The sequence below is a fragment of the Cebus imitator genome, unplaced genomic scaffold (genome assembly GCF_001604975.1).
Source record: "Cebus imitator isolate Cc_AM_T3 unplaced genomic scaffold, Cebus_imitator-1.0 Scaffold31, whole genome shotgun sequence".
Lineage (NCBI taxonomy): Eukaryota > Metazoa > Chordata > Mammalia > Primates > Cebidae > Cebus > Cebus imitator.
The window spans coordinates 9,374,251-9,385,484 of record NW_016107346.1 but is presented as its reverse complement, the minus strand read 5'-3'; the positions used below and the strand labels follow the sequence as shown (position 1 = coordinate 9,385,484).

General features: G+C 37.2%; 1 protein-coding gene across 6 annotated transcripts in view; it reads right to left on the bottom strand.

Moving 5' to 3' along the window:
- Positions 1–11,234, bottom strand: part of TMEM131 (transmembrane protein 131) — a 238,590-nt gene that overhangs the window by 73,091 nt on the left and 154,265 nt on the right. For all 6 annotated transcript variants that reach the window (XR_001823702.2, XM_017524072.2, XM_017524074.2 and 3 more), the window contains exons 6-8: positions 8,995–9,111; positions 5,634–5,756; positions 1,250–1,330 (exon numbers count right to left, since the gene is read on the bottom strand). Coding sequence is in view for 5 of the 6 variants with exons in the window: in XM_017524072.2 (XP_017379561.1) it covers positions 1,250–1,330; positions 5,634–5,756; positions 8,995–9,111 (321 nt within the window). In the remaining variant the exon portion in view is untranslated. The remainder of the gene's footprint in view (positions 1–1,249; positions 1,331–5,633; positions 5,757–8,994; positions 9,112–11,234) is intronic.

Below are 11,234 nucleotides of genomic sequence, written 5' to 3'. Positions count from 1 at the left end.
TATTTCTTTTTGCTAGTGTGTTTCTGTATTCCAGGAATTAACCAAATTATTGGCTTGTTGTTTCTAAATGTTCATACTAACATCCTAAAAATGTAATCTCCACATCTCTTCCCTGGTCAAGACTGGTCAGAAAACAGAATCAAGAGGCCGTGTGTGTATAATATCGGTTAATAAAGAAACTCTGATCCTCAAAACTTATTCTTGGTGGTGAAGTTTGTGTTCCTCTAAATTACAGATGAGCAGTGATCTGAGTGACCTGGGTACAGAACTGAATTGACCACAACTGCCTTCGCCCCTCCTGGATTAAAGCATGGTAAACATTTTTAAAACTCTCACATGGCAAGAACCTCTACAAATAAGGTTCTCTTACATTATTCTTTAATTTGGTAAATATTGTTAAATATTCAACAATATTGAAGGTGAATACAGATCACCTTCAAGAAATAAACATTTTCTTTCTCTTTTTTTTTTTTGAGACAGAGTTTTGTTCTTATTGCTCAGGCTGGAGTGCAATGGCATGATCTTGGCTCACTGCAACCTCTGCCTCCCAGGTTCAAGCAATTCTCCTGCCTCAGCCTCTCAAGTAGCTGGGATTACAGGCATGTGCCATCAAGCCCAGCTAATTTTGTATTTTTAGTAGAGATAGAGTTTCACCATGTTGGTCAGGCTGGTCTCAAACTCCTGACCTCAGATGATCTTCCCACCTTGGCCTCCCAAAGTGCTGGGATTACAGGCGTGAGCCACCGGCACCGTACCCTGCCTAGAATTAAAAATTTTATAATCATCACAGGTGCCTGACTAGGTTCCCTCTGCAAATCCCATCTCCTTTACCAACAGTGAACCTGAACATTCAATTGCTTACCTTCAAAAACATAATGGATTCTTCCTACTTTTTCTTAATCCTTAAGATTTCTTTTTTATGTGTAAACCATATCATAAATTATTAGATTCAGAGACAACTTTATCAACATAATTCTGAGAAAGAACAGCTGAAGTTACTTTCTTTCCATGTAGCGGGGTAGAACTCCCACCAATTTTATTCACTGCCCTTTACAAAAATTACTACTTATATTCTTTCCTCACTCACTCCTCCAATTCTCACATGTACTTGACATAAATTCACATTAAGACAATGATTAAAAGACAAGTCATCCATATTTGTTCAGCCTATAAGGAGTTAAGTATTTTCCAATTTAAGAATAATTGGTTTCATGGGAGCACACACAGAGAAAACTAGGTTGCAACTCACCCACAGTTTTCTGGTACCTCCTTGTTGACCCGTTGGGAGTTCTAGGTGAAGGTCTCCTCCACTAGAGTACATTTCTACAACCTGGGGCAAAAGAGCACATGATGGTTAAGTTCAAAGTCATATTCTCAAAGCAGGTGTTTTGCTATTACAGAGAAATAATTCTGACATCCTAACTGTTTATCACAAAAAAATTTAAAAACTTTTAAAGATATAAATGTAGGATATGTATATCACTAAATTCAGTGCCCTGTAAGTGTAAGCAATGGTGGTATTTTTAATTAAAATAAGGTAGTTGAAAATTTAACTTAGATACAGTCTAAGTATAATAGCTGCTCCAGAGACCAGATTTTAGAAAGTAATGGGACACTTATTTTTCTTTTTCCAAAGGGAATCATTTAAAAAAATTACCAAGTTTTAGAAACACGAATTTTTTATTTCTTATAGTAACATAAAGTGTTTCTTTATGCATACATTTATAACAAGATCCAGCAGTGGATCAAATAACTACCATACTTGTGAAATGGTGAAGAATGTAAATATTATTTTGAGATACACACAACAACTCTAATGGAACATGAAAATATTTACTTCCTACTAGCAGCAAAATCACAGGTACTAATGTTTCTGTGGTTTATGCCTATGCTTATGGCTTTTTAAAAACAGCTTGAGTTATCATTGATGTACAATAAATAATACATATTTAAAGTATACAATTTGATGAATCCTGATGTATGTGTTCCGGCATAAAATCATTGCTTGTAATAAGATATTAAATGTATCCATTATCTCCAAAAGTTTCCTCATGCCTTGTACAATCCATCAATCCTTCTCTGTCTCTTCCTATTTCTAGGCAACCAATGATTTGCTTGCTCTCTATCACTTCAGACTAGCTCATATTTTCTGGAGTTTTATGTAAATGGAATAATACAGTATATACTCTTGTGTCTGACTTTTGCTCAGTGTAATTATTTTGAGGTCTACCACATTGTTTATGCATTAATAGTTAACTTCTATTTGATTATACCGCAGTTTTTCAATCCACACACTGATGAACATTTGAGTTATTTCCAATGTCTGGGCATTGGAAAGCTGCTGTGGATAATGAGCCCAAGTCTTGGTGTGGACACCTGCTTTCCTTTCTTTTGGGTAAATATATAGAAACAAAATGGGTCATAAGGCAGGAGACCTTCCTTTAAAGGTAAGCTAACCCTAGCTCTTAAAAAGAAAATATATTTAATTAACTCAATTAAATTTGGGGTAAAGTATAAGAATGGGGAAAAACTTTCACTTGTTTCATCACAAAAGTTCTCCAGGAGTGAATAAAAAAGGACATAGAGAAAAATGGCAATTCTTCAGTATAAGCTGAAAGGTTTTTTTTTTTGTTTTTGTTTTGTGACAGGGACTGGGGGGTTGTTGGCATAAAAGTAATGCATTTAGCAAAGACTGAATGGGCTATAGATTTTCCTTGTGTATTATTTCCTCCTGATTTATTACAGTGCTTGTCCATAATACTTATTGTACTACTAATAATAACACCTTAGCTGATAGGATGACTGTAGAACTTTTTCTGGAAAACTAGAAAACATTACACCTATTATTTCATCGATCTTTCCAGGTATCAAGCAAATAAACATAACAATGCTTGAAAACATAAGACTAGATCGGGCACAGTGGCTCATGCCTGTAATCCCAGCACTTTGGGAAGCCAAGGTAGTGGGGATCACTTGAGCCCAGGAGTTGGAGACCAGCCTGGCCAACATAGTGAGACTCTGTCTCTACAAAAAATAAAAACCATTAGCCAGATGTGGTGGCATGCACCTGTAGTCCCAACTACTCAGGAGACTAAGGTGAGAGGATTGTTTGAGTCTGGGAGGTTGAGGCTGCAGTGAGCCAAGAATGCACCACTGTACTCCAGCCTGGGGTCTGGAAAATAAACAAAGAAACCAAAAAACAACCACAGAAGATTAAAAGGTCGCCTACTAATAAGAGGGAAGATGAATAAACAAATGGAGACAGAAAAAGTCTAAATTACAAATTCAAAGAAACAATTACATTAAAACTAGGAACCTGACACATTCTTTATTTTTAGTCCAGTGCTATTTGTTCTAATTTAGTACAGTTTAGGAAAAAAAAGAAGCCAAACATTATATACAGAATATTTTCTGTGTAAACAATATACACAGAAAAAGGTCTGACTGACACACACACGGTGGCAAAAGTGGTATCCATGAGGAAGGGCTGGGACTGCAGCTGTGCTGTCTATGCAACGGCTATCAACTACATGTGGTTATTTACATTTAAATTAGTTGAAATAAAGTTTCAGCCACCCTAGCTGAATTCAAGAGATCAATAGTCATACATAGCTAGCAGTTACTGTTTTGAAGAGAGCAAGAAAAGAACTACTGCATCATCACAGAAAGTTCTGCTGGACAGTTGGACTGGGAAGTAGGAAGTTCAAAGGGACGTTTTTGCTTCACTCATGTTTGAATTGTTAACATTTTTTTTCCCTGAGTTGAACATACTCACATGTGTTTATATTGTATAATGAACAAATCATATGCATTTTCTTGCTTTACAATATTTTCTTACTGTAATATTGACAAGGCTAGTGACACAGAATAACACTGGACTACGAGGTTAAGAGTGTCTTCACCAGGCAAACAATCTATATTTGGTTCTAAGAGAGCAACTTTCGTGTTCCATTTGCTCTCTTGCGTGCTGGTGAAGAGTCTGCGTGGCAAATCTTGAATTAAAATGTTTTAACTGGAAAAAGACTAGATGAATTGAATTCAAACAGATCATTGTGCTGGGTGGTAGCTTGATAACTCCAAAGGTTGAGAAGAAAACACACAGACTGTAAGGCAACTCCAGCAATTATAGACTGACCAACATCTGCTGAGTCCTGCAAGCTTCATCCTTGTGGTCTGGCCAACACAATGAGGTGTTACAGTACACCCTTGGGGCACTCTGTAACAGCCCTTCTACAGCAGTGTGGGGCAACTCATGCATCAGGGTCTAACAGAGTAAGAGGACAGAGTAAGTGGCCAGGCATAGTGGCTCACGTCTGTAATCTCAACACTTTGGGAGGCTGAAGCAGGAGGATCACTTGGGGCCAGGAGTTCAAGGCTGCAGTGAGCCATGATTGTGCCACTGCACTCCAGCTTGAGTGACAGAGGGAGACCCTGTCTTTCTTTTTTTTTTTTAAAAGGAAAGAAAGCAGGAAGAATTTCTGAGTTTCTATATAGATTTGTAATAACAGCCAAAACAGGAAAAATATACCATTACCTAAAGTATCAAGAGGATGTAAACGACAGAAGTATGTTGAGGACAAGAGGGAATACTTTCCACCTGAAAAGCAGGACGTAAGAGCAGTTCTTCTGTGATGAAGATATCCAGCTACAAAAATTAAAACTGGGGCAGAGTATTTTTATCAGTAGCTATCTTCACCTAGTTGTTGTCAAGTGTTGTTGCTGCTTTCACTTATAATTTCTAAGCAGTTCACTATTCAGACTCTGAACATTTCCTCTAGTTCCTCCTCATTTCTCCTTCCACTGTTTATGTTTATACTAGGGTGGTCTGGGACGACAACCATTTTAGTTGCCAAAGCCCTATACTTATCACAAAATATAGCATTTTTCCTCTACTGTCATTTTCAAGCTGCTTTAAGTCCTGCAGTGTTGGTCCCAAAGAGCTTTGGAGCCCTGGACTATTCTATAAAGCACTTAACACAGACAATACAACTAGAAGCCACAGAGACTGCACATGTCACATAGCTAAGTCCCTAGGATGTAAGGTAGAGATTTCAGAAAACCTCTAAAGGAATGACACTAGCCACTGCCACTGTGGAAGAGACAAGGAGCTAGTGAGGAAGAATTTCACACTTGAAAACAATTACTACTAGAAGATTAGGTAAGATAAGAAGTTGAATTTTTAAATAAAAAATAGGTTTGCTTTTAATCATGATCCTATATTACCCTTTCCCTAGATTTTAATTTCTTAGCTGCCATCACCAAAAATTATTTCCAGAAATAAATTTGAACTGCTTTAAAAAACATGGATGTTGGGCCAGAAGGTGTTTATAGGCAAGAAAAAAAGCAGCCTTGTGTAGCTGAAAACTCTTCTTTAATTAAATGCAGAGCTGCCTAAACTATAACACCAGCGAAGCCACAGTTGTTTTAAAAATGGTTCTAAAAATTCAAAATCCAGACTACTGTATTTCAAAATCAGACTACAGCAAGTGGTACTAAAAGTAATACCCCTCTTCAATACATCTATAAAAGCCTATTATTTTAAATAGTCTTGGAAACTAACAAACTGAGATTTCATGCTAAGCATTAATACCCACCAAAATGAAGCTTATTCAAAATCACCATTATAAACTCACCTGTAAAGGCTCACTGTGAGGATTGTGGATGTTTATTATAGGTGAGAAACTGCTATTCACAGGGACTCTAGCCCCAAGGAATGGCCTCAATCGATATGGATTTGGAACTCCAACACCAAATACCTGTTTCAGTGGAGGAAAAAATAAAATTTTAGTTGCTTTTACAATTAACATTTATAGTTATAATTGACTGATCTAGGGAGACTGGCAAATCTAATTTACATGGAAAAATATTAACAATCACTTTATTTAAAACAAACCCACAAATGTCGTTTCTGTACGTGATTTGACTACATATTTGATTTACTAAGTATGTGAATTTAGAATGATTTCTTTAATATATTAGAAACTGAATAATTGTCCTTCAAGAAGTCAGGCAACAGACAACAGAAGAAAATAGGGAGTCAGAAGATTTCCCGACCCCAACCATCAGAAGATGAATCTACGGCCCAGACAGCCTCTCAAACACCAAGCCCAGCCCCAGGTCATTCCCCCATAGGATGGCCCTAGGTTGACTAAGCAGGGTAAGCCAGTAATTCAAATAATATTTTTATTAATATATTGCCATTTGTTAAGTGTCTATGAAGTGCTAGGCACATATACAAAGTGAACAATTCAACAGTTAAAAAATAGATAATGTACTGGGTCTCAAGAAACTTACATCACAGTATTGGAGACAGATTGGATACCAATGAAAGATAAAAAAAAAAAAAATCCCTCTAGCTACAGAGTAAATAACAGATGGCCGTAGGGGCTGGGGGAGAGTGGAGGGCATTCAGAAAGCTAATGTGTAATCCAGTGAGAGTGGCTTGGAAGACAGCAGTGGTAGTAAGGAGGAAAGAAATAAACAGACTGGAGATATATTTAGGAAGAAGACTTGGTGAAAGACTAGATGTGGAGAGGTAAAGAAAGAACACAGCTGGCCACCGGGGTCACCTTGAGAACAACGTGATCATGACCTTTGATATTGTCCAGATTGGCTGCCATCATCTAGGTCTGTTGTGGGATGCCACTATAGGGCAATGACCTTCATTTTTATGATAGTCTTTTCATTTACTCAACAAGTGCATGCTAAATGGGTATGATCTATCTAGCACTTCAAAATTGCTGAACCAAGCATCAATGGTGTACTGAATGCCTACTAAGCAGCCAATAAAGACTTACCGTACATAAGCAGAAGACATGGTCCTTACTGAAAGGGAACACTGACTCTGACCCTTATTTTATATGACGTGTCACAGTTAATGAGTACTGGGGAGGAAATGTTAAAAAAAAAAAAAAAAAAAAAAAAAGGGGGGGAAAAAAAAAAAAAAAAAAAAAAAAAAAAAAAAAGCACAGGAACCGTAAAGTAATGTGTCAGAGCTAACACTCGAGTTCCACTGGCAGCACAGCACAGTGGTAAAGATTATGGTCTTCAGAGCTGCAAAGACATGAGTTTGAGTCCCCCTCAACAACTTACTAGTAGCATGACTTGGGCAAATTATTTAACCTTTTAGAACTTCAAGAATAATTGTATCTATAACATAGGCAAGAAATGCATGTATAGTACCTGCTGGACATATATGAGCAATTACTTAATTTTTAAAAAATTTTAATTTTTTAATTTTTTATTTGAGATGGAGTCTCACTCTGTTGCCTAGGCTGGCGTGCACTGGCATGATCTTGGCTCACTGCAACCTCCGCCTCCTGGGTTTAAGCAGTTCTCTGCCTCAGCCTCCCGAGTAGCTGGGATTACAGGTATGTGCTACCATGCCCAGCTCATTTTTCTATTTTTAGTAGAGATGGGGTTTCACCATGTTGGTCAGGCTGGTCTTCAATTTCTGACCTTGTGATCCACCCACCTTGGCCTCCCAAAGTGCTAGGATTACAGGTGTGAGCCACCATGCCCAGCAGAGCAATTATTCTTAATAATCTTTCTTTTTCCTCTTTTAGAGATGTGGTCTTGATCTGTCACCCAGGGTGGAGTATAGTGGTGTAATCATAGTTCTTTGTGGCCTTGAACTCTTGGGCTCAAGTGATTCTCCCACTTCAGCCTCCCAAATAGCTGAGACTGCAAGTGCTCATCACTGTGCCCACTTAATTTTTAAAAAATGTTTTTTGTAGAGATGAGGTTTTGCTTTGTTGCTCAGACTGGTCTTGAACTCCTGGCTTCAAGTGATCCTCCCACCTTGGCCTCTCAAAGTGCTGGGATTACAAGTGTGAACTACCATGCCCAGGCTTAATAATCCTGACATATAAAAATTTTGATTCACAAACAGAATAATGGCTGATATACAAAAAGATTTACTATGTGACTCCTATAAACATTAACTTTCTTTAATGACCTAAACCAAAATTCTATGTAAAAATAAGTTTATCAATAAAGTAAACAATATACTTACTGAAGAAAAGTAAGCATAAATATTTTAATCTTGACACTATTATCAAGTATGCTTCATAAGTGTGTAAAAGCAAAAATTAAACAAAATTTTTTTTTTTAAATTTTATTTTACTTTAGGTTCTGGGGTACACGTGCAGGTCATGCAGGTTGTTGCATAGGTGTACATTATATCCAGCATTTCTCCCCATGTTATCCCTCCCCACCCTTCCCACCATCTGCTGTCCCTCCCCTATCCCCCCACAACTACCCCCAGTGTGTGATGCTCCTCTCCTTGAGTCCATGTGTTCTCATTGTTCAGCACCTGTCTATGAGTGAGAACATGTGGTGTTTGGTTTTCTGTTCTTGTGTCAGTTTGCTGAGAATGATGGTTTCAGGATTCATCCATGTCCCTACAAAGGACATGAACTCATCGTTTTTTATGGCTGCATAGTATTCCATGGTGTATATGTGCCACAATTTCTTTGTCCAGTCTATCATTGATGGTCATTTGGGTTGGTTCCAGGTCTTTGTGATTGTAAACAGGGCTGCAATGAACATACGTGTACATGTGTCTTTATAGTAGAACGATTTAGAGTTCTTTGGGTATATATCCAGTAATGGCATTGCTGGGTCAAATGGAATTCCTATTTCTAGATCCTTGAGAAATCGCCACACTGTCTTCGACAATGGTTGAACTGATTTACATTCCCACCAACTGTGTAAGAGTATTCCTATTTCTCCACATCCTCTCCAGCAACTGATTTTTCAACACGCTTTTGTCAATCAATCTTACATTAACATTTTAACTGTTGCTTTAAAATCACCTGTTCAGTCTGATTTGAACAGAGATATTCACCGTAAGTATAAAAATGCTCTAAGTCTAAACTCCTACGTTTGCTATTATCCTCTGAGTTCCTGAAGCAAGTTCTTAAAAGGCTGTCATATGATAAGACACAGAAAATGATTATATTATATAAAATAAGTTTTAATTCTGGTTCTTACCTGGTAAGTAAATACCCCATGATTAGATGTATTAATAAATAAAGTATTTTCTACATTTCCTACTACTCTTGCAAGAAAAACTACATCAAATGATGTATTTCCTCCTGGAAGAATTTTCTGAAAAAGAAAATAAATAAAGTTAAATTCCTAACAAGAAAAAAATTATACAGTTCAAGTTCCTTAAACAAGTATTTTAGAATCATTTCCATAAACTAGTTTATTTTACTTTAAAAGTTTAAGCTTTAAATTAGCAATGGAAAATACCTAAAAAGATGACTTCCATATTGAATGTCTACAGTCACATACCTTTGTCAATTACCAGCCACAGCCTTGTACAACAGATGGTTTCTCTGGATTCTGTTCATTTAACAATCACTAGGCTGTCATGAAGTACCTAATTACAGGCTGTTCCATGATCAGACAATCAGATAGGAGTTGCACTGAAGCTGAGCTTTTCATATAGATATACTACTGTACTACCAAGCAGTGACTTGTTTTAGTCCAAAGAATAAACCCAGGCCTCAGCCTTCTGAAATCATCCCCACAAGGCACAAAATGTCCCAACAACTTAAATTAGGAAAGAAGGCAGGGGTGAATGCATGTACAGGAACTCACTCCTGTTACTTTCTGCAGATTTAGAATGTTACTGTAGTTAATAAAATAAAATGTTACTACTGCAAAACAGTAGGCCTACTCCATGTTCAAGAGACTGAAATTGTGGTTCTGCCCTGCAACAAAGCCTTAATATGCATGTTAATATGTAAAGCCATCAACCTCTCTCATTCGGCCTCTATGGCTAGAACTTTAAAATGCTACCTAAATTATAGCTTAAAATACATGGTAGTGAGACTCTGGCATCACCTTAGTCTGAAGAAAGCTATAGAGAGTATGTCTCCTACATTACCATCAACAAAAGAATAATTTACAAGTTCTAAATTATTGTAATTATTCTTTTGTTGCATTATATTACAGTAATGTAGTGCAACAAAAGAATAATTATAATAATTCACAACTTTTCTTGAACCCATAATCTCACAGAGTGAGATTATCGACTAGCCCAAAATTGTAGGAAAGACAAGCACCTCCAAGGACAGACAGAATGTGAATGCTAGCTCACCCATGGCAGAGAAGGGAAGAAGATGAAGCTATCAGACAGGAGTGTCAGCTAGAAATGCAGCTTTTACACATTGCTAGAGGCTGTGTGAACTAGGCACACAAATCCTGGAAGCTGTAGACACTGGGTGCTATTCACAGCTGAGCCAGAAATTAGTAACAGAAAGACATCTGGCAAATCCTCAAATAGTTTGAAATTAAACAACATACTTCTAAAATAAGCCAGTGGTGAAATAAGTAGTAACAAGAGAAATTATAAAATATTTTGAATTGATTAGAAATGAAAACATATTATAATCCACAGGCTGCAGTTAAAGCAGTATTTGGAGGAAAATTTATAGCATTACATGTTTATTTTGAATGGAAATGTTTCACATCAATAATCCACTTTGAGACACTAGAAAAAGAATAAATTAAATCCAGAATAAGTAAAATGAAGGATAATAAAGTAAAAATTAATGAGATAGAAAACAGAATGTAGCAAAAAAACCCTAATAAAACTGAAGCTGGTGCCTCAAAAAGTTTGTAAAATGGATAAAACCCTACACAGAGTGACCGTGATAAAAAGGGAAAAGTCAAAAATACAAGGAACTAAAATGTGGACAATGTGGACATCACTGCATATCCTTTATACATAAAAGACTGATAAGGGAGTATTACAAGCAACTTTATGCTCATAAATTTAGCAGCTAGGAGAAATGGACACATTCTTTGACAGTCTGCTAGATGTGACACAATCTGCCAAAGCTCACTCAAACTGAAATAGTCCTACACACAGTTAAAATTTGATTTGTGATTTAAAATCTTCGCACAAAGAAAATCCCAAGCTTAAATGATTTCACTGGTGGAACAGAATTATCTACTAACCATTTAAGAAAGAAATAACACTGGCTGGGTGCAGTGGCTCATGCCTGTAATCCCAGCACTTTGGGAGGCTGAGGCGGGCGGATCACAAGGTCAAGAGATCAAGACCATTCTGGCTAACACAGTGAAAACCCGTCTCTACTAAAAATACAAAAATTAGCTGGGTGTAGTGGCGCGCACCTGTAGTCCCAGCTACTCGGGAGGGTGAGGCAGGAGAATCGCTTGAACCCGGAAAGTGGAGGTTGCAGTGAGCTGAGATCGTG